The following is a 23,507-nucleotide window of genomic DNA, read 5'->3' as shown; positions in this document are numbered from 1 at the left end:
ATGATGTTTAAACGAGTGGCCTCAGCTGTCTCAACAAGTTAAACAACCTTTGCAAACACAGTAGACGGAGAGAGGTAAAGACCAAGAGAAAGAAGGAGAAGTCTAGAGAAAGATAATTCTAGGTTACAAACTTCCTCTGGGATATTTTTCTCTGAGAAGAAAGAATTCATCAGTGTTTTTGTTTTTTCAACATTTACTTAGAAAAAAAAAAACTGGAGATGCTTGGTGGTCTCATAAAATCGCAGCCAAACAGAGGTAGACAGTAATTTTATAATGATAATGACTGAACTCCAAAACTCTACATGAAGGATGCCCCAGGGAGGCAACTGATAGAAGAAAACCACAGAAAAGCAGGCGGCAGAGGAACCAGGGGGTGATGAAGGGATGAGAGCGGATGAGGGTACAGATTGGTTCTGCTTCAGATAGATTGTGACCCTAACCACATATTCAGGATTGACTTACCTTTTCCATTTCAAGGCTACCCATGTGAGATGATCTCACATCTGTATAATTGTCAGTGTCCAATCTTTCAGTTTGAGACTATATTATAATTTTAGGAGTATTTTTGCTACTTACACTATATTTCTCATTTCTTTCTGTTTTCCCTTGTTTGCACTAATGTGTAGGTGCCAGCAAAAGTAGATGCGCTACCAGCTGTGAGCCCCACGGTAGGTTCTTTTTTTAGGTTATTTTGTGCCTCTTGTTTGTGTGTGTGTGTGTGTGTGTGCAGAGGCCCTTTTAGGACACTCAGTTTGTGTCAGCACTCTGTTGCCAGACTTGGCTCAACTTTAATCAATCTAGGCTGTATTTTGTCACGCTGAGCTCAACATCCATCAGCCCTACCTGCCCCTTGTCATTTTCAGTTATCCTTTGCATTCTTAGCTTTACTTGGTCAGCCTGAGGTGCACTGTCAGCCTCTTTTTTGCACTGTCAGCCTGAACTGCACATTGTCAGCATCAGCTGTAGTTTCAGCTGAATTCTTACATGTTAGCTAACATATTTGCACATATAAAGCCACTGTAATGCTATCATACTGTGCTAACGGTTCCAGTCTAACAGAGGTTAGGCTTATCACTTATAAACATATTTATTGTACAAGTATTGTTATAAGGCACAGCTTTATGATTATGGTTCCCATTTTATTATTAACTCAAAAAATCAAATAAAATTATCTGAAATGTTATGCCAAAATTGTGTCAAAGACGAATGTGTAATTGAATTTGCTGAAAAAGTTTAGTTTTTAAAAAAAATCAGTTTATTACATTTATTTGTCAGGTATATAATAACATATACAAAAGAAAACATTCATCCCACACAAGTAGAAGAGATTTATTGTACCAGATTTAGCTAATAGCTAATTTCCATCTGCAGTCCCTGGGCAGGTAGATACAAACACTAGTACAACTAATGCAATTAATACAAGTATAAGGTCAAAACAAAGGACAGCAAAGGCTGATGGTTGTTGAGATAAGTGCAACAATTTGCAATGTAAACTGAAAGTTCAGTTAAGTCTAACAATGATCAAAAAAAGGGCAGTGCTTGAAAAGCTGAGTCTGATTTGTCCTAAACTGATGCCTGTATGTGTTACTGCATTAATAATAACTTATTCAATATATTGTGGCTATCTGTGCACCTTATGTATCTACCCCCTCTGTGTGTCATGTCTCCCCTCCAAAGACCCAGAACACGGAAGAAGCAGCGCGGAAGTGTCCGGACATCACAGATCGTCTGAGGCTGCTGGAGCAGGAAGTGGCTCGCTACAGAGAGGAATCTGGAAAGTCACAAGCTGAGGTGGAGAGACTGATGGCAGCGCTGAGGGATGCTGAAGTGGACAGATCGGGCAAAGAGAAAAAAATTGCTGATCTTGAAAGGTGAGGGTCAAAAATTCAGTTACATTCATATTCATCACGAGACACCATCTGTGTGTCCTCGGAGAGCAGTGACCGGATCTTTGTAAGATCTCAATTCATTCCTAAGTGCTGTATTTATAAAGGAGTAATCCACAAGACATAAACTGTCTAGATTGTGTCCTCCCAGCACTTGAAACCACTTCCACGCTGTCATGCTTTTTGCCTGATGCAATCACACTCAAGAAATGCATGCTGTGACCAATACACATGTGTTGCTTTTAACAATTTGGCTAAATGTTTTGTCATTTGTTTTTGTGTATCGATGTCTGCAGACCTGGGTGAGTAGACACTAAGTGTTCCTGTTAAACATACCATCTAAATTCAGCCAACACTGTCTGTGGCCATAACTCTTGACATCATACCGTGACTGTTTGGTTGGTTTTAAACTTTCCCAGGTATAAAGTTGGAAATTGGGGCATTTTGGCTTAAATCTGGTTCCCAGGAAGCTCAGATTTGACTACCCCAGTGGGATAGTAAATGTATGATGCATTTACAGCAAACCATCACGGTCCTCATTCCTGTCAGAGCAATAACACAATGAGAGGCTATATATTTTCTGATTTATGTCACTGGAGACGTACATTGTGTTGTGTTGAGTGCTTAAAAGCTGATTCACATTACATCGCTGTCATGAGTGCTATCATGTGTGTTTCCTATTATCACATTCTACATTACTATATATTTTGTGCTTTCACCTATGTATGTGTACACTCATCAGATTTGGTTGGTTTCTGTCTTTGCATGTAGTTCCTGTAAATTCACACAGTAAGTGTGTTTGTGTGTGTGTGTGTTTTTGAGCTTGCCAGGCAGGCAGCCAGCGGCATGCCAGTGGGAGGTGGTGTATCCAGCCCAGACACTGGCTGTTTATACTGCTCTGTTTATTACTGGCACAGTGCTACTCAATTATCATCTGATTTATGGATGGGCATGGTGTGTATATGTACCAAAATGAGTGGTTGTTTAGTGCCAACACAGAGGTACTGCGTGTGAGTGTGTGTGCGTGTGTGTGTGTGTGTGCGTGTGTGTGTGTGTGCGTGTGTGTGTGCACGTGTGCGCATGTATATTTCCTTTGTGTGTGTGTGTGTGTGTGTGAATATGTGAAAAAGAGGCAAAGAAAGCGGTATGTTTTTTGTGTGTTTTGATGGTGCAAATGTGCATTTGTACATACTGTGTATCTGAACATGTAGCAATACTTGTGTGTAGGTTAACATGTATGTAAATGATAGTGGATGGTTTCCCAGTTGGTGGATCTCCAACTGCAGTTAAGAACACCATGAGTGTGAAACTGTACAGTACATGAAAGAACATTTTTTCTAACACACATTGGCCCCATCAGGTGTGTTAACGCTAGCTATGGTTCTGAATCGTTTAGAATGAATCTGGATGGGCTGCATGTACTGGATCCAACACGGTTTCCTGCCTCATTCATTACCCGTTTTACAGACTCTCCACTTTGGCACGGAAACTGTGTGCTGACTCAAACTGTGTGGGAACGCATGAGCATCGAGTATAATAAGGATACGGTAACTCCCGCAGAGTTTGTTCACACAGTCTGCTCTCTGTTTCCATGTGTGTGTGCATGCGTCATGCCTCTACCTCCACCTCTGCGGTACATGTGTCTGCTGCTCACATGCTGCAGACAGTATGCGTATGTAGATGAATCTGTGTTTTGTTTATGTGCGCACACATGCACACACACTTGTGGGACAGGACAGTTTGGGATCAAGTGTTTGAAGAGTTTCTTTCCCCTCAGCTCGTACATCTTATCTAGGCTGCTGTCTCATTAGTGTCAAGCAGTCACTCCTATCAGGCTGACCCCCCTCCTCTGGTCAGCGTGCACGGGTCAGAGGTCACATACAGGGCAGCAGCAGGTTATCAGAGGAGGATCCACTGCAGCCATACACTGCCAATGTAAACATAAAAAGAATTTGAATAAAAAGAATACGAATTTGAAAGTATTAGCACATGAACAAACCTACACTTTGTGTTTGTGTGGCTGCATTGGAGATAAATGAGGCATCAAGCTATTTTACAGTACTCATGATCTCGTGACATTATCAGTGAAAGTTCTGATTAAACAAAGCAAACACCAAACGAGACACGTGTGTATTTTACATGTGTGTGTCTGTGCACATGTGGCATATGACAGCATGGGCGGACAAATGTCTCCATGTGCTGATTGGACTTCTGTGATCAGAGTGCGCGAGTGTCTGGGCAGAAGATGAATGTCTTTTTAATCAAAGTGTTTCTGTTGGAACTGGGTCAGATGACCTATTAACCACTATCTGGATGAAGAGAGAGAGGAACAGATGAGGAAATAGACACTTTCTCATCCAGTTGGCAACGCAGCAGAGAGAGTCAAAGATGAATGTAGCCAGCGGGTCATTGTAATAAATACCCTCCAGCACAGGGAAGACTCTCACAGTTATTTCATAGCTCAGATCTTCTAGTGATCTACTGTTAGTTATAATAACACATAACATTAGGTAGTTTATGCTTGGTGTAGGTGTTATTTCTAGCTAATCTGCCCAAGTGATCAATGACACTGAGCAGTTTTCGGTGCAATGCATCTGTATCAGCACACAGATAGCTGTTAACACTGATGCTAATAGTTGGATTTGTTAAATAGAGCTCTGAAAGCCATGGTCACTGATCTTGTGGAGCATTTTGTGCAGATATGGACGACAAAAATGGAAAGAAATAATGTATTTCGTAGCCTGACATTCGAGGAGTGAAGCATTCTAATCTTTTCCCTGTGAATTCAATACAGTATACAGTAAATAGCACTTTGAAGGTTTGTCCTGCATCGTGTTTTTACAGTTTATGTAGTTCGTAACATCTAAAAAAGACAAGAGAGTGGTTATTTGTAACACAACCAGTTTTAATTAAGCTTCAACATCAGGAGTAATTTAAGAGGTTGTTAGATTCAAGCATCTGGAGTTGTGACAAAAATCTATACTAAAATGAAAGTTAGAAAGCTGCTTTATATCTTTATAAGTTGAGTGAATATAAAGCGTTGTTTCTTTTTCCTTCCCTCCTTCTTTCATAGCTATATATTATTACTGCAAATAGTGGAATTCTTATAGTCCTCTCAATGCTGTCCTATAGTTTGAATGGTTTCTGTGGTGATGTGGGGGCTAAACTTTGAAAAATAAATCAGCCTCCCAGTCTGACCATATCACAGCTACTGACGTGGTAAGCACTCTGGTATGTAAGGGAGGGTTTCAGGAAAAGGGAGGTGTAAGTGTGTACTATATATGTGTGTGTGTGTGTACATGCTGTATGTATGCATATGTGTGAGTTTGCATGTGTGTAACCGGGGTGAGACTGAGGAGAACGCATGCTGGTATTGGGATTGGCATTGGTTTTGTTGGCTGGGAGGAATCAGCGGTTGTTGACAGACAAATATTCATACACTCACAAACAGCCAATTGCACACACATAAACACACACATATCATTTTGGGCCTCGTTCCTATGACCACAATTAAACTCCAGATGTTGGAGGCATCAATCCTTTGAAAACACATGCACACTTTATGCATGCACACAACCTCCAAAGTCTCTGTTTATAATATTTCAACATGAAAATGTTTGTAAACAGTGTGCATTTTTGTGTGTATCTGCAGATGTTCAGACTATTTGAACGGCCATAGGTTCAAACATGACCTGTCAACTCCCTGTTTCACTGCAGAAATGTTACACCTGCACCAGAGAGGAAGCGTTTCATAATGCAAATATCAAATACATAGACAATACCCTACGTACAATGAATCATTATTGTATACTTCCTTGCATTTAAGCATGTAGACACACAAACAGACTAACAATTTCTTCTCTTTTAACCTCCTCCTGGTTTCACCCTGTCAAACACACACAGACGGTATATCGGCAACAGTGAGATGGTATTTGTACTGCGATAAGACATATAAGCAAAATAAAGCATATATCGGTAATAAACAGACCTGTCCTGTTTGGATCTCTCAGCACTACATCAAGACAAGCGCCTCAGATAAAACCTCAGACTCCCAGTGTTGGGCCAACCGCCTCACGCTAAACTTTCATAGCTCCCCTGTTTCTTCTCCTTCTCCTCCTTCCTTTTACAGTACCCCTTCTATTTTTGCTTTACAGAGAAAATTTATTTAATTCAGATTCATATCTGCCTTTTATTCCGTATATTGCACAACCCTGAGTAACTGCCTCAGTGTGTCCCTGTCTGCTTGAAATCAGAGGATTTTGTTCCACCCTGTTGTTTATTAAAAGAGAAGAGAGAGAGACAGAGCTAGAATTAAGAGTTATGAAAGAGATAAAAATCTGTTTTTTTTTTCTTAAAAGGTTATTACTCTTTTCAACTTTTTTTTTTTTTTTACCCAGGAAAGGACAACTGAGAATGCATACTCTTTTCCAGCTACACTCTACCTAATATTAACCTAATATTCCCCACACTCACATCGGTGTGACCACAGCTTCCTACTGTTGGTCACTCGTCAGCTCTCAATGTGCCTTGCTCAAGGGCACCTCAGATGTAGTCCTCGATGGAGGTTGGAGGATCATTCATTCATTTTATTATTCTAATTAAAATCGATTAATAATTAATAGTTAATGAATCTATTAAAATGGAAGTTCTAAGTGACAAAAAAGGAGAGGCAAACAAGAGGAGAAACAGAAGAAAACAGTAATAAAGGATCGGTTCACCATTTCTTTCACCAAGTCGTCTTAAAACAATAGTCAAATGCCCAAATACACATTTAAATAGTTTTTTCTTGCTGTAATCATTCATCCTGTTCATACCGGCCATTAAGAGATTCCTTCATAATGCGCTTTCAATATGAGTAATGAGGGCCAAAATTCATAGCCTTACTTTTGTGCAAAAATATATTTAAAAGTTTACTTGAAGCTAATATAAGGTTTCAGCCATCCAACTTAGTCAAATTAAGTCACCATCTTTCAAAATTACTGTCTTTTTAGTGCCAAATTCCCTCTTTTTGTTACGATCCTTCTACTGCAGCTGAACAGCAAAACATGTCCGTCGAGAAGCAAAGAGGGATTTTTTTTTTTTACTAAAAGGACTGTAACTGTAATTTGACTAACTCAGATGGCTGAAGCCTCACATTATCTTCAGATAAACTTATAAATACATTTTTGCTCAAAACGAGGACTGTGAACTTTGTCCCCCCATCATTTACATTGTAAGCGCATTTGGAAGGGATCATCTAATGGTCAGTATGAACAGGAGGAAAGATTATACCTGTTTCAATGTACATACAGGCACCATATCTTTTTTAAGACAGACTTAAAAAATAGTGAACTTATCCTTTAAAGGGGTAATGGAAAAAAGGGAGCGAGAGAGATACAGTATAGAAGGAACGATAGAGAAATGTGTATAAAGAGAGATATACAAGGTAAAAAAAACAGCTGTGCTTTGACAGCCAGAAATAAAGCGGAGCTGCTTATGTTGGAAGGCGGATGTGTGGAGTAGTCCAGGTGGAAGAACCGAGAGGAAATGTGAAAAATTACTTATTACGCTCAGTTTAGGAAATGGCTGGATTCATGCACAGTGCTCTCTCTCACACACTCACTTCATCTTCCTAAGAAATGTCCCTGCAATAAAATACTTCTTTCCCCCCATGAATTTACTCATTTCAGTAATCAACATATTACAGTTCTCCTTCATATTTTCCACTCACACGCAGCCCAGTCCATCTTCTACTTATTCACACTCTACATGCCCTCATTTGCCTTCACAGCGGTCAAAACACTTACTTCATTTTGCACTGATGGCTCCATGCGGGTATATCAGCTATCAAAAGGGACCAGCGTGTCTGCTGGTTTATACACCTGTGCCAGTAGCAGCTATGTGTGATAGCTGATATGCCCTCATGGCAAGTTTGTTCTCCATGGACATGCATCTGAGCTTATAAAAACACACACAGAGACATCAAAGATCAGAGTATAAACAGATTCTTCTCCTCCTCCTCGCTGTGTAAATATCTGTGCACATGTACATATGTGTGTACATATACTTCATTCATGATAATAACAGGATTCAGTGATAATCTTTATTTATGCGGCGCTTTTCAAAACCCACTCGTAAAAATGATTAAAAAAAAACTTTTAAAATCAACAGCAGAGTTGTTTAAAAAAGAAATAAAGAACTAAGCTAGAGACATGAAACGACAGGCTTAATAAACTGACCAGCCTTGTGTGTGTGTGTGTGTGTGTGTGGGTGTTTATGGGGGAGTAATATCAGATATAAAGACCGATATAAATGTTGAGTACTCCTCTCTTGCTCTGTTTTCTCCTGTTGTAACAAACATTTCCTCAAATGATTTGAAAGATACTGTTGAGTGTGTCTCTGTGTGTGTGTGTGTGTGTGTGTGTGTGTGTGTGTGTGTGTGTGTGTGGCTAGGTGAATGTGTATTAAATTTATTCATCATCTTGTTAAGTATGTTTCAGATTAATTGCACACCACCATCACTCATAAAAGCTGACATGCACACACACACACACACACACACACACACACACACACACACACCATTCTAAGGGCAAATATTTGCCCACATGTGGGGGCAGCTTGTAGGTTTTGCCCAGAGTAAACACACCAGTGTGGATGTGGAATAATAATGTGGCGCGTTTTAGCAGCTGCTTGGTCACAGTGTGTTTACAGTGTTGGAGGGTTCTCTTAAGCGCTAATTTGTCACTGTCAACTTTTCTTGCATTTTCTTTGTATTTTTCAAAAAAAAACAATATTTTGATTCTATTTTGAGAGTGTTTGTGGGGAGATGTGGATTGTGCATAAGTGCAGCTGTGTGTGTCTTATGGTCCGTGTTCATGGGTTTTGTGGCTTCATGTGTATCTACGAGTGAGTGTATTTGTGTTTGCTTGTGAGTTCATGAATATTTCTATATACAGTACTGTGCAAAAGCTTTAGGCACTAAGAGTAAAGGGAAGATGCTTTCAAAAATAATGCCACGAATAGTTTTTATTTATCGATTAGCTTCATACAAAGTTCAGAAAATAGGAGAAACCTAAATCAGTTCTCCACAGTACACTTGCACACAGTTTTTCAAGGTACTTGGCAGCTAGGTTGTTCCAAGCGTCTTGGAGAACTTGCCACAGTTCTTCTGTGGATTTGGGCTGTCTCAGTGGATACATCTCAAGTCTCTTAATTGCATCCACGTTTCCCTCACTTGCGTCTTTTCCTTGTGTCTTAGTCCCTCCCGCCGAGGATGCATGGAGAGACGAAAGGAAACCATGCGAGGAGAGAGGAAACGAAGAAATATGTTTTTAGAGAAATGAGGCGTCCTTTCCTCTGAAGCGTTATGTGAAGCGATGTCCGTTTCTGATGATGGCGGCAGCTGATTAAAACCTATACATCCATGATCACAGCTGGATCAGCTGTCATTAGGCTTTAACGGCTGTAGTAACTTTTGATGGAGTTTGTGTCTGCACAAATGTACTGAGCTAATACTAATAAAGAGGCACAGTTATCACTGTCAGAGCAGCTGTTTCCCCTCTGCAGTTACCTGTTCAACAAAGACCTGAACATGAATAAAAACCTGCATTCTGTATTTATACTGAGTACTGTGTCCTGCTCAGAGGTACAAGAACCATTTCTAATGGCACAATTCATTTATATTATTTATTAATTTATTAATTAGTTGTGTCTGTATTTATTGATATTCTGGTTGTGAATTCATTATTTAATAACCCAGAAGATGATCCGAGTGTCTTTCAAACACTGGAAATTATTTATTAGGCTAAATGTTTAAGGGAATATTGAAGTTACGTAACTCATATCAAACCTGACGCTCAGGAATTTTCAGCTTCACATGTGACTGAATGGAAATGGCAACAAATTACGTAAAATATGAATGTGTTTAAAAAATGTTTCTTGCTGAGAGACAGACTCTGCCTGACTTTAATTTTGCCCATAATAAAAGTTAACGGGGGAAACAACAGATCATGAAAAGAAAATTCTTTCTAATAAATGAAGAAAGTTATTTATGGTTCTTTTGTTGATCAGACCAACAGTGAACAGATGTTTGACTAGATAGTAAATCTAAAAACTAATATAATACAAGATTTAAGGAGTGATACACTTAAGCGGTTATCTGTAATCTGTCTCTACTCAGTGATGTTGTGATGTATCAGATCAGTCTGATCAGCTGCAACATCCAATTGATAACTGCTTTCCAATAAGGGGGCGTGTCATCCAGTAAAAGACTTTCATGAAGGCTGCTCTCGGGTATCCTCGCTTCTCAGAGCAGAAATAAGAGCTTTGAGACGGCCTTCAAAATGGTGGACCAGAACAACTTCCAGTTCGAGTGAGGAGCGAAAAAATTTCAAATAAGAGACTTGAGATATACCCAGTGTCTTCTGTCTTTTCATGTAATCCCAGACTGAATCAATGATGTTAAGATCAGGACTCCGTGGTGGAGGCCATACCATCTCTTGCAGGACTCCCTCTTCTTCTTGTCAATCAAAATAGTTATTTTTGACTCTGTCTGTATTTATGGGGTATTTATGCTGCAGAATAAATTTGGGACCAATCAGACGCCTCCCTGATGGTATTGCATCATATATAAGCATCTAAACATCTTAAGTGCTTAAAACTTTTGCAAAGTACTGTTTAAACTGTTTATATATGTTTGTGTGTGTGTGTGTGTGCCAAAGTTCTGGCTAAGTAAGTTTAGTAAATGACAAGCAGCATGTCTGAATGTGGAGGTAAATACACAGTCATCCTGGCTGGTTGATGTGCGGGTGAGCTCAGTAATCAGCACCTTAGCAACGTGCAACACTGACAGCAGATTTATTATGTGTGTGTGTGTGTGTGTTTCTGGCAGGGTTTCTAGACTTGCATCAGTTTATTTAAAAAAAAAAAAAAACACAAGCCCTTGTGTGTGTTTCTGTCAACTGTAGCCTCGCCTCTTGCACGTTTTATCTTCTTTTGAGAACGTGTGTTTATGTGCGTGCACATGCCTGCATCTGTGTCTGCGTGTGTTTGTGTGTTTTGTCGTTGAAAGATTTACACAGCAGTGTCTCACCTCCATCGGTCATGTCTTGTCATGTCCCAGTCTGCCATGTTAGTAAGACTAGACACATGTACAACCTCTGTACCTCCCTGCTTTACTGTACACATTGTAGCTCTACTGTTTATCTATATGATGCGACATGCAGGCTTTGTTTTAACTCTGAAGGTAAAGAAAAACAATACAATAAAACAAAAATTATGGGCAAAAGAATGTTTCATATGTACAGTAGGTTTCATATTTTGGGTGTCAATAGTACATTTAATAGTAAACTCTTGGAAACAGAAGTTAAACGTTAAACTTAAAGTTAAATGAAATCAAAAAAAATGTATTTAAAGTAAAATGGGGCCATTGTATATTGTGTGCAGCGTGTGCATACATTTCTACATAGATGATATACACCATTGTCATATTGTGTGAAATACAAATGTCTTGCTGTAATCTGTGATTTTATTGATAGATGCACATCTTTATTTAGCCTCTCATTACCTCTTGTCATGTTTTTCTTCATCTTTCTGTAACTGAAGGCAAATCAAGTCTCCTAACATCCAGAAGCAGATGGTGCCGGGTGAGATGAGGAAAGATAACCTGACAGATGGACACCCACACTCTTTATCGCAGGTTTGAATATATATATATGTGTGTGTGTCCCGCGGCCTCTAATTTATCTCTTCATCACCTCTTCATCCTAGAGAGTTCAGATTGGCTCAAATTCATTTTTCATGCCCTTATTTCTATTTTTTCGTCCTTACCTCTTTTGCACACCACCCCTCAGAAAATATTACTTTTTTCCCCTTTCCTCTATCTCTCTCTCTCTACATTTTGTCTTCTCACCCACTCTCTGTATAATTTGGCTCCTAAGAGCAGAGAGAGAGACAGTCATGCCTCCTGCCCTCCCTCCTTTAGTGCATCTCAGAGTCGGTCCTAAGTGGAAGAGACAGGCATTTAGTCCAGCAGAAATCAGCTCCATACGCCTGCCAGGAACAGCAGCACAATGGCTCAGATGGGAATAATAAAGGACTGAGTCAAGTCAAGCAGGAAAGAAGACCTTGATGTTCCTTTTTTTTTTGGATAAATTAAGTGACGTAATTTGTATAGCTGCATACTTCCTTAGGTGTCAACATGAATGTCAGCTGTTTTCTCGATAGTGTGTGTGCGCGCGCATGCTTGTATACTAGCCTGCAGAGCTATGCAGAGGTGTTAATATGCAGAGTGCAGCTATGCCAGGTTATTCCCACAAGACCGATGAAGTAGAGTACACCTCTCTGTACCTCTCTGCCAAAAAAGCCAGAGCCCCTCTCACAGTCTGTTTTTGGTAGAGCTATTTTGTTATTTTTGTGTGCGCTGGCAGGCAGCATCCAACATCCTATTTCCTCTTCTAAACACTGTCTGAGTAGCAAACATTAATATTGCTACAACCTGGAAAGAGACGTGAAGTGAGTGCCAGAGTGAAAGAAGGAGGCACAGGGACAAGTGCAAAAGAGTAGTGTAATTGATGTTAGGGAGTGGGATGACGTCCATAAAAAGAGTCAAAGGGATGTTTGAGATGAAATGAGGTTTCAGAGGTGGTAGAATTTTTTTCTGAGGTATGTATTACATGTATTACAAAACTAGTGTTAGAACAGATGCAGCTGTTCATGCTCAAGATCAAGTTTATTGTCATTCATCCATGTCAGAGCGATACTGGATTTTTGTGGCATTACTGATATCAGTATTTGAAAGTTTAAAAGAAATCTGATAACCATATACTTTATTGGCCAATTTTTACTTTTGTTTTTTTTAAATAAACTCACTATAAAGTGACCAAGAAGTGCACTGAGCAGGACATTTTACTGTTGAAAAAAGACATCTGTCAGTGCTTTCTAGTGGACAAACTTTGTAATGACATTATTGGGGAGTCAGCAGTACAGAGGTGACAGGAAACGAGAGGAGAGAGGAGAGAGAGAGAGAGAGAGATGGGGAAAGACGTGCTACAAAGGTCCTCAGCCGGATGTGAACCCAGGACGGTGGAGTTCAAAGTTGGTGCATCAAACTCCATTTCTCTGCATTGCAATTTCTTCTTTTTTATTAACAAGTCAACATACTGTATGATACACGCTGATACAATATACTGCATCTGTGATAAGCATGCAGCGTGTTTCGGGCTCTAATCCATATACAAATCTACAGATGAACAAAATGTTAGTCTGCTCTGGGGCCAAGGTGCAAAAGAACAACACAACAATCCAGACAAAACATTTGACAATAACAAATGAGCGAGTCCCCGAGAAGCTTGTGTAAATAGAGCAAATGCAGCTGTTCAGAATACGATATGATATACTAAATATCAAGAGTTTGATTATATACCGCAGCAATTTATTAAAAAGCAGCAATACCATAGAACAAAATGTAAGACTACACAAGACCGCCATTCCAGCTAACTATCTATAACGATGACATGTTATAAATGAAGTATGCAGTCTGCATATTGTGTTTGCTCAGCAGTCAGGTTGCGTTGTGGCCTCTATCCTGCTCTTTTTTGCCCTGCTCTCTCTCTCCATTTATCTGCGGGTCCATCAGGAACACAGCACGCTCCGAGGGTAAACACAAACAAACAGGGCCTTCCCTCATCGCTCCTTCTCCTCATCCATCCAGGAGAGTTTATGTGGGATGGAGAGATAGCATCTCTCCGCTCCATCGTCTCTATCGCGCCACGCTGCACTTCACAAACACAGAGAAAACACACATCGGAAATGTTCACTTCAAGCCTTCGCACAGGCCTATTATTTCTCTTTTATCTGTAACAGAGAGGCTTCGGCGACGCTGAACACCCCCCCTTTGTTGAGTCACAAGGATTTAAGAGACTCCTTTTTTTTTTCAAAATCTGTGGATGGTTATGAAAGATACCTTTCAAGATTTTTCCCACAGTCTATACAGCAGTTTATAAAAAAAAAAAAAAATCACTCCTTGCACACATACTTGACATTTTTAAAAGCATGAAAAAAAGACACATAGAGGTTGATGCTGTGCACAAAACTTTTTTGACAGAGACAGAGACAGATGTCTGTGTCTGCCTGGATCAGGCTATGTGGGTAAGTGGTTTGCGTGTGTGTGTGTGTATGTGTGTGTGTGTGTGAAGTAGAGGATCATAGGTACACAGCTGCTGAAAATGTGCATTCTCTCACTGCCTGCTCGTTTATTTTAGTGATTATAATCCCTCCATCAAACCAGAAAGGGCCAGACTCCATAATGATCCTCCCCAAGGGCATTAGGTGATGATTGGTGCTGCAGAGGCAATTATCTTTCCATTTCTTCCCACTCCCTGTATCTCTCTATCTCTCTTACACTTGCCCTTTCTTTCCATTGCTTGTATTCTTGAAAACCAGCAATATTCTCTTGTTACTAATAAAACTCACATAACGCGCAGACATGTACATTCACACACACACACAGACAGACAGAAACAGCTTTCTGGTTAGGTTTCACTCGGGGGTCCAGCAGTGGCAGCCCCATCTCAGTGGGGTGTGTGTGTATAAGTGTGTATGTGCGTGCATATGTGTGTTCCTGTCTGTTGGGCGGGGTCAGACCAGAACTTGTTGATTCTGGTGCATCGAATTACTGCCCGTCTGTCACATCCAATTACAGCTTTGGACTGCTGACGCACACAGCCTGCCTCTGTACGTGTGTGTGCGGGTGTTTGTCGCTCACCTCCAGCTGTGTCGTGCTGACGTGACGAGCCACAAGTATCCGCTTGTGATTTGGCTGACTTGGCACTATTTTCATCACGCTAAGGGATAATCCCATTGCTGCTGTATCCCAGTTATTTAATATTTACTATTGAGTTTGAAGGAACTGTAAATCATCAGAGCTGGCTTGATATACATTTCTTTCTTTTTTTTTTTTGGATACTGTTACCACAACACTAAGTATATGCTACTTGTACCAACTCAAAACTAATTTTCCCCTGTTTTAATATTTACCAGTTTAATAAGCCATTCATATAGATCTTGCATTTTCCTGGCACTGTCTCGTAACTTTGACTTAACTCTCTTCAGTTTTCCGTGCGTTTAGCATCTCCTTTTCCCCCCGTAACAATGGATTCCCCATGTGTGAGCCATGGCACTGTTTAGCATGGACCGCCGCTTTACGCATTGCAAAAATTGGTCTATCCGGCGTGCTCTCAGACTTACTAATGATATTAGACACGCATGTTCACATCGAGCTCCACATATCAGCTATATACCTGCAAAGCTACTATTCTTTCCAATGTTTCCATTCAGGATTCACTAACTTGCTTTTACAGAACATGTCTGAGATTAATTGTTTAAGAGCGTGTCGCAAGGCTCACATCTAAAGATTTCAGCCAAGGAATGGTCATCCATCACAAGGAAGTCCACAATTTCCTTTGTTTCTGTCTGGAGAGGGTTTTCAACGCATCTTCACTGCTTCCAACAACGTCTGTTGCTCCAGACAAGCCTTCTCGTCACTTGTACCACATCATGTTCATTATCTTGATGCCTCTTCCACAAGTGTCTTATGTGGTGTTGAGGCGTCCAATGTCTAATGATTCTGACCCTCAAAACACTCACTTTGCATTCTGCCGTTTTATTTTGATGGTAGGTAGCTGCCTTCGCTCTCATTCAGGTGTTGCCACTTCTCTTTACAGAAGGTCGCACAAAGTGTGGCTATGTGTTTACATGATGTTTCAGGGTTTATTGGTCAATAGTTTATATCAGAATGCGACTTTTATTTTATTTCTTATAACACCTGATCTTGTGTTTTTGGCAAAATCAGATTGGTGCGTCCGTAGATTGCAGCAGAGTGTTTTGCAACAAGGAGGGAGTGTAACTGAACTCTTGCTTGAAAGTGTCTCCTTGCCCGTGTGACTCCGAGGCTTCTGCTCTGCTACTCTAAGTGTGAACGTGTGAACTTGAAGGCAAATCAACTTTTGAGGAGTGGGAGAGAGAGTAAAAAAAAAAAAAAAGAGAGAGAGAGAGAGAGAATCTGGGGGTTTATTATTTCTGTCCAGTGTTTTCTTTCACAGTTCCATCACCCAGTGTGGAGAGGGATCCTTTTCCCACTCACCATAGGTGTCAGAGAGGCCACACACAAACTGTGCATGTGAACATGCACACTCTACTCCACACACACACACATACACACTCACAGTGCACACACTCCATATGGATGTCGGCAAAGGTCATAGCACTTACACAGTCTCTCTCTCTCCATCACTTATCACTCTCCTCTGTCTTGGCTGTGTCTCTTTCTAAGAGAAGTCTTGTTTCTTCTCTCACCACAGCTTTTATACTTCCTTAAGTCTTTCCTTTCTACATGGACTGGATTCCTCTTAGCATAGGGACCAATAATTACACCTTTTTTGAAATTATCTTTTGCTGGTATGATCCCAGTGTGAGAATATTTTGATTGTGAGCTTTTAAAACAAACTCTACTCAAAGAAAAACACTCTCTCCCTTGGCTTTTATTACTTTTCTTCCAACCCCCGTTCCTTTAAACTCGACCCACAGCTTCCTCTTTCAGCTTCCCAGGATGCCATGCGGGAGACGGCGGAGCGGATCAGGGATTTGGAGAAGGCACTGAGGGAGAGCATGAACACCTCCGCACATAGGGAGGCGCTCTGGGCACAGGAGGAAGCTGCCCGTGTTCAGGCCCAGAGACAGGTTGACCTGATGTTACACACACTGATGGAAGACCAGCTTACTTTATTTTCACACCTACACACACACAGAGATAATCTCATGCATCCCTACATACTATAGGCATCCTAGTCTACCTTTTAAACTGGTCACCTAGGACTAAGAAGGACCACTGAGAAAATGTAATGAACTTAACTGCACCCTCATGTGGCTAAGTGTGTAACTGCAGGCAGACTGTGGTCATTAAATGATCCTTAATCGCCTCATTTGTAGCTCTTAACCAACAAATATCATTATTACAAATTGGATCATTGTCTTTTGCTTCCTTTCTGTTATTGTCTTTTCTTCTTCAGCCAGTTTTTATTCTCTAAACATGTTTTTGTTTATTTTTTTTCCCCTTTCCTGACTGAAATTTAAAACTGAAACAAAACATTCCAGCGTCTTTCATTCATTTTCTGTCTCTCATTAAGTTTGCTGTTGCATGCTTCAAAATGTGTGCATATGTTGAGTTTTTGTGTAATCAGAATTCATTAATGCAGATGTAGATTTTAGGTGTGCAGTCTTGATGGAGGACAGGCTGCCTTTTAACTCTTTATGTCCTGCTATCTATCTGTCTTTCTAACTGCCAGCTGGTCGGTCTACATCTTGAAGCGTATCCAAAAAAAGTGTATGTGTGTGCATGTGTGTGTGTGTGAGCGTAGGTGTGTCTGTGGTGGGAAAGAGAAACAGGGCGAGGGAGTGTGTTTCCTCTCGGTGTGAGTGTGCATTTGAATGAGAATGACCTTGCATTACTTATGAGTGCCACGAGTAATATGAGAGCAATCGGCGGTTAGGACAAGAGCTAAAGTTTTGAGGCAGGATGGTGGCTGTACTGCTTCAAATACACGTACATACTGTATATTCCCTCTTCACACACACACACACACACACACACACACACATTCAAAGACAGAAGCTGATAGAGGAGAATCTAAAAGATGAATAGAGGAGATTGGTGGGCAGAGCGGCAAAGTGAGAGAAGGTCAAACTCAGTTTAGATAATTCAGTGAGAGCCAATGCTAACTGTGGCTTGGTTTTTTTTCTAATGTTTTCCTCCTTTTTACGCAATTTCTGTACTTTACACGCTTGACTTACAGTCAGCATGGATACTGTGTTTATCAAACAATATTTCGATCCAGTGTCCGAAAGAAAAGCATATTTGTGTCTGCGGGACTTTTCGCACGCACAGAAGTGAATGATTCAGCTTTGACCTAAGTTTACCCATGTGTAGTCAAAGAATCAGGGAAATCCTTTTCTAACTTGTGACATGTTAACACTCATTGACCCCAAAAGCCATAGTCAACTTGCTTTCATTTCAAGACAATCCAAACCTTACACACAGAGAACATACTGAGCCAGTGTGCAGTCATGCTGGCGACTGCACTTGACACATATTGAGCCATAATAGAGCTGCAGTCATGCTGTCGACACTAGAGAAGATACCCATTTCGCCTGGAACTCAAGTCGCTCGGTCCCTATGATGTTAACTGCTAGGTGCTGTCAACGCACTGAACTTTGTGAGCCAAAATGACGTCAGCACATACGGAGGCAGCGAGTCAACATGCCATTAACATGCAGTTACACAGTTGTCAGTCAGCTGCCGCTCTTGCCTCAAGATTACGGAGAACAAGAGGGTGTTCCGGGCTGGTTGCTGGGGGAATAGAGAGAGGGACAGGTCCTTCTGAAACATCACCTGACCCTGGCACCGTTTCAGAGCGCCTTGCCAGACTCACATTCTCACATTTTTCCCCCCCTCGTTTTTTACTTGATTTTCCTCTTTCTTCTCCCCTCTGTCCCAGAGTAATCAGTCTCATGATGTGTAATGCGCTGAAAGTCTTCCATCAGCCTGACCTGCTGAAATGGAGCATGGGTAATGCCCTGGGTCACTTTTCTTCACATCCCCTCGGTCTCTGCCACTCTCTGTCTCTTGTCTTTCTCCTGCTGTCCATTCATCGTCCCGAGCCTTGTTCTTTCCCATCTGCCTTCTTAAGTTGTCTCCCCCAATTATCTCCACGCTCTCTCTCCCTTTCTCTCCATTTCTGTTGCTGTCTCTCTCCCTCTCTCCCCCTCTGTGGCGTTTGAACTAGGCCTTTGAACCAGCAACACCGACGCAAATGGACAAGAGGGATTTGGCCCTTACCTCTGAGCCCCCAATCAGCTTAGCAACTAAAAGGGCTTTGGGCCAGTCTTAGTGAGCCTTAGCCTGGCTGGGGGGCTTTGCCTTGAAGTTGAGCTAAATTAGCACGCACAGGCTCACCACTAAGCTGATTAGGTCCCTAATTTCACTAAAATGCATTGTATTCCTTATTAATGATGTGATTGTGAAGTGAGGGCGAGCCTGGGTGGTGGACTAATGGGCGACTGAGATGGGGGAGTTGGAGCATGAGGGTTGATAGACATGTGGTGGGTGTAAATGGAGTTGTGTGTGTGTGACCCTTGGCTTTCAAGATGAAAAGAGTGGCTTTGGGTTCTTTTAAGCCTGAAACAAGACATCAAACATTAAACGTAGTGTGATTTTGGACAGTTGGATGTCTTGTTTATGTTGGGTATATTAGCTGCTGGATACTTAGGAGGTCAGTTGTTGTTGGCAGGGGTATGGGGTGTATTTTATTTAAAACAATGCTTTGATATGTTTCCTGGAAGTTATGACTGAAAGTTGTCACTTTCCCACCATTGCAAATTTCTGTATTCCCTACTCACTTTGCTTTCACCCTTTCTTCTCTCACTCCATATGTGATATTCATGAACAGTCAGTGTGCACATTATCTGACATCTGTGAAACACACCTAGAAAACCGGCGGAGATGGAGAGTGTCCTGAAAATGTGTGAACGATTTGGCCCCTTCATAAAAGAGGCCCATTCCTTTTTTCATGTCCTACCCCATGGAGTGCTTTCCCCTAATACTCCTTTTTTTTTGCTTCTCCTTCCCTTTCTTTCCCTTTGTTCATTTGAGATCCAACACTCAAGAATCTATTATTTGACTATCTTATATCACAAATCTGCAAATCATCAGAATTGAATAAAGAGAAATTAATATTGTTGTGGTCTTCCATTTCCATCATCTGAACATGCCTGCCTAGTACTGCATCCTATTGTGAAGTACTTGTTAGACAATTACACACTTCCTGTCTTAGGATAATGACGCCCTCAGGTCACATCCTGTCTGTCAGACACTCAGGTTGGACATGCAGGACTGCGTGGCTGGAGGGCATGTGTGTGCAGAGGGAGGAGATGCATGCATTATATAGGAGAGCATTATTCTCACCTGCTCTAAAGTAGAACCACACTTGAGAGTGAGATAAAATAAGTGGAGAAAGGTGGAGGAGGAGAAGGAGCCCTTGTTTCCACCGCAAGCGTTAGCGGACATATCATTCAACTAGCCTTTGAACCTCAGTAATTTCACCTGCTCTTTATTGTCAACTGGTCATTCATTTTCATGTTTAGGAAGTCATTTCACCACCATCCAGCTCCTCAGAAAGCATCATGCACACATACAGGCATGCAGACAGATAAAAGTGTACATAAGTGTGTATTTGATTATTTTATGATGTCACTGTGTACATGTGTGTAACTGTACATGTGGAAGTGTAAAATAGATCTTGTATATTGACTTTTAAGTAACATGTTACATGATTTAATGAACACTTCTTACATTTGAGAGCTTTGTTTGGGTACCCTGGTAAGTTTTCATACTGTTTAAACGTGTGTTTGTGTGTGTGTGTGTGTGTGTGTGTGTGTGTGTGTGTGTGTGTGTGTGTTTGTCTGCACTTGACTAGTTGGAGGAGCTGATGGGGGCTTTGGAGAAGACACGTCAGGAGCTGGACGCCACGAAGTTGCGTCTGTCCTCCACTCAGCAATCCCTGCACGAGAGAGATGGACACCTCAACAGCCTGCGCCATGAGAGACGCAAACAGCTGGAGGAGATTCTGGAGATGAAGTTAGTCTCATATTCAGCCATCTGTCTTCACAGTATTTATATCCTATCTATCTACTTTAATCTACCCTACTTACCTATTTTTCCTCATTCAACAGATGTTACTCTTTTCATGTGTCCGTAAACAACAGTGCAATCAGTGTAGGCCACACAGAATAATAATCACATGCTGTGTAACCGTATGCTACAGTATATTCTGCTCATTCATGGCTCTACATTTCTCTAATCAGTAAAAGAAAGACTTCAATGTATCAAACTCAATAATGTGAATTAATTAAGCTGCGTTTGCATAAAGAGGAAGAGGCTTTGCACATAGTGTGTAATGTAATGCAGAGCAAGAGGTGCTGGTAATTAAAGTAAGACATACAGTCAGAAAAAATAAACTACAAGTGGTTGTGGTAGTGACTGCACACCCAGCCAATAAGATCAAGGATCTTTTTTTTAACATTGTCAACATATTTCCCTCAGCGCTTTATCAGGAACATTGTCATTGCCCTACACAGCAGTTTTGTTGCTGCAGAAGAAATCTGTGTGTCTACTACTGTACTGTGTTGGGCGAGTTTATTGGCTCACCTGTTCACATGTGCATCTGTGCATGTGTCTTATATAGACATCAGTGTCGAGGTGTGTTTTGAAGTAGGATCAGCCGTTGTCTATAGCTGCCTTGTGAAAAGTTACATTTATTGAGGACAGGTGGTGCAGCCTTGGACAGCAGGTTTAGAAAGATATGTGTGTGGCTGTTTTCTTTTTGTGTGTGTGTGTGTGTGTGTATGTCTGTGTGTGACAGAAGAGTTAAAGAAGGAGGAAACTAAAAGAAAAAAAAAAGTGTGCAGGACTGGATGCATTTCCATGTGTGAGTGTGTGTCAGTGGGTATGTATGAAATGTGTGAGTGAGTTCAGTGATCTGTCAGTGGAGCGGCTACATGTGTGTTTGCTTTGAGCGCTCTGATTGAAGGAGCATGGAGCCACATATCTGGTTGTCATGTGCCGCAGAGAAATGCCTTTAAAGTCAGCCACTCAGTACAGTACAAAAGGGAAGGCTGGCACACATGTATTGAAAACACATCTTTTAAAATCCATTATGCCTCGCGAGCCCCTCTGATCACACTAACTTTAAAAGAATGTGTGTATGCATCTGTGTCTGCCTACAGTATCAGAGAAAAAGAGTGCCCTTGCCCATATCATACACCACACACACACACACACACGCACACACACACACACACGGGTGATACAAACCATCTTCGTGTCTGTTTCAGTTTCCACCATCCAAACATCACCAGGGATGTTTAGCAGAGGAAATGTATTACATATGATACAGACACAATCCGTGCTTCTAGGTATATACGTGAAATTACAAACATGCTCACAGACCTGGCATGTGAAAGACACTTCTGCACTTTACTGGCACTCGACTTAAATCATTATTATATTACCATTAGAGAGATGTCTGAGGAAGACGGTTAGTGTGATGGTTGGTTGACATATTCAGCAACAAAGAAGTTTGGGATTCTTTGCCTTTGTGTTCAAAACTTTGACTGGTTACATGTCTACACTGGTAAGAGCTAATGGAAGGGGCACAGGGGGCACGAGTGTGTGTGTGGTCTCTTGTGCATTCGATTCTGTGTGTCTCTGTGTGTATGAAGAGGTCAGAGGCAGGGGTTTGGGGTCACTGATGATGAGGATTAAAGGACTGTTGAATTGCGAGGGGCGAAGCTTCGTGAGACTGACTTACATCTGAACAAGCCACAAAGATACGCATGCAGAATGTACACACAACCTCAGTGGAACTCACATATAATCACTCACGTCTGCAGACATGCACATACTTACACAAACTTTGGCTTTGTGCTTAAAGGGGCCATATTCCCACAGCACAGCTCTGGTCCAAGTTAGCACAGAGAAAACTAAACAGGAAAGATAGGGCAGAGAAAGAGAGGTAACAAGAGAGAGAGTGAGAGAGAGAGAGAGAGAGAGGGAGAGGAAGGGTGTTAGAGTAAAAGCAAGAAAGAAAAAATAGAAAGAAAGGGAGAACGAGAGGGAGGGGAGGATAGAGCGGAGGAGGGTGAGGGCTACACAAACTGAAGTATTTCAAATCTTAGAAATCATGAGAGAAGTTTGATTGCATGCCAAGTTTCTCCTTCTCTCCACTCTAATGTGGCATTTGTCAAGAAGACCAGCTGAAGCAAACCATGTGAAGCACGTTCCCCAGTGAACTGGGTAGCTCTGTGTGTGTGTGTGTGTGTGTGTTTCTTAATGTTGTGTGTGTGTGTGTGTGTGTGTGAGAGCCAGGGGGAGAGAGAGAGAGAGCAGACTCTTGGCTTTTCAACACTGTTAATGAAAGAGACAAGAGGGGAAAAAATCATTTTCAATATCCTCTCATTGCATGCTGGGTTTCCTAGCTTGTATTGTGTATGTGCCTGCGTGTGCTTGTGTGTGTGTGTGTATGTGTGTGTGTGTGTGACTGAGAGAGAGAGAGAGAGAGAGAGAAATTTTCATATTTGCCTTTTTCAGATATAGAGCTGAATGCTTGATGTATAAGGAGCGGTGTGGGTCTGCTCTATCACCCCACACCAGATTGAGTTTCCACCATACTATACAGTATTCACACACACACACAGACACAGACACAGATGGCCTCCAGAGGAGCTAGTCATTAAATGAGTCTAGGGTCACGGGGTGTAGGTGCACAATAGAGAAATTATGTGCTTGGACATTTTGAATAGCTAGTCATTGAGATGTTTCCATAGTCTGAATGGGATAATACTACATGCCACAACATCACAGTGGCTTACTGAACCTGATCCTCCTGTAGACAGTGGGAATGTAGCTGATATTATCTCTGTTTACATTTTAGTGATGGAAAATGATGATAGAGCAAAGAAAAGGTAGCGGCAGCTTTGAGGGTGACGCATAAAGAGATGCCGAGTTGACAAAGTGGAAATTTTTAGAAG

General features: G+C 41.3%; 1 protein-coding gene across 9 annotated transcripts in view; it reads left to right on the top strand.

Moving 5' to 3' along the window:
• The window catches only part of LOC137184583 (ERC protein 2-like), a 156,238-nt gene that overhangs the window by 62,808 nt on the left and 69,923 nt on the right, over positions 1-23,507 (top strand). For 8 of the 9 annotated variants that reach the window (XR_010928686.1, XM_067592385.1, XM_067592389.1 and 5 more), the window contains 5 exons: positions 627-668; positions 1,678-1,871; positions 11,472-11,565; positions 16,452-16,604; positions 20,396-20,556. Coding sequence is in view for 8 of the 9 variants with exons in the window: in XM_067592385.1 (XP_067448486.1) it covers positions 627-668; positions 1,678-1,871; positions 11,472-11,565; positions 16,452-16,604; positions 20,396-20,556 (644 nt within the window). In the remaining variant the exon portion in view is untranslated. The remainder of the gene's footprint in view (positions 1-626; positions 669-1,677; positions 1,872-11,471; positions 11,566-16,451; positions 16,605-20,395; positions 20,557-23,507) is intronic. The other variant, XM_067592388.1, reaches the window with a different exon arrangement.

Source organism: Thunnus thynnus, chromosome 6 (assembly GCF_963924715.1).
Source record: "Thunnus thynnus chromosome 6, fThuThy2.1, whole genome shotgun sequence".
In the NCBI taxonomy this organism is placed as follows: Eukaryota; Metazoa; Chordata; class Actinopteri; order Scombriformes; family Scombridae; genus Thunnus; species Thunnus thynnus.
This window is presented reverse-complemented; position numbering and strand designations above follow the sequence as displayed.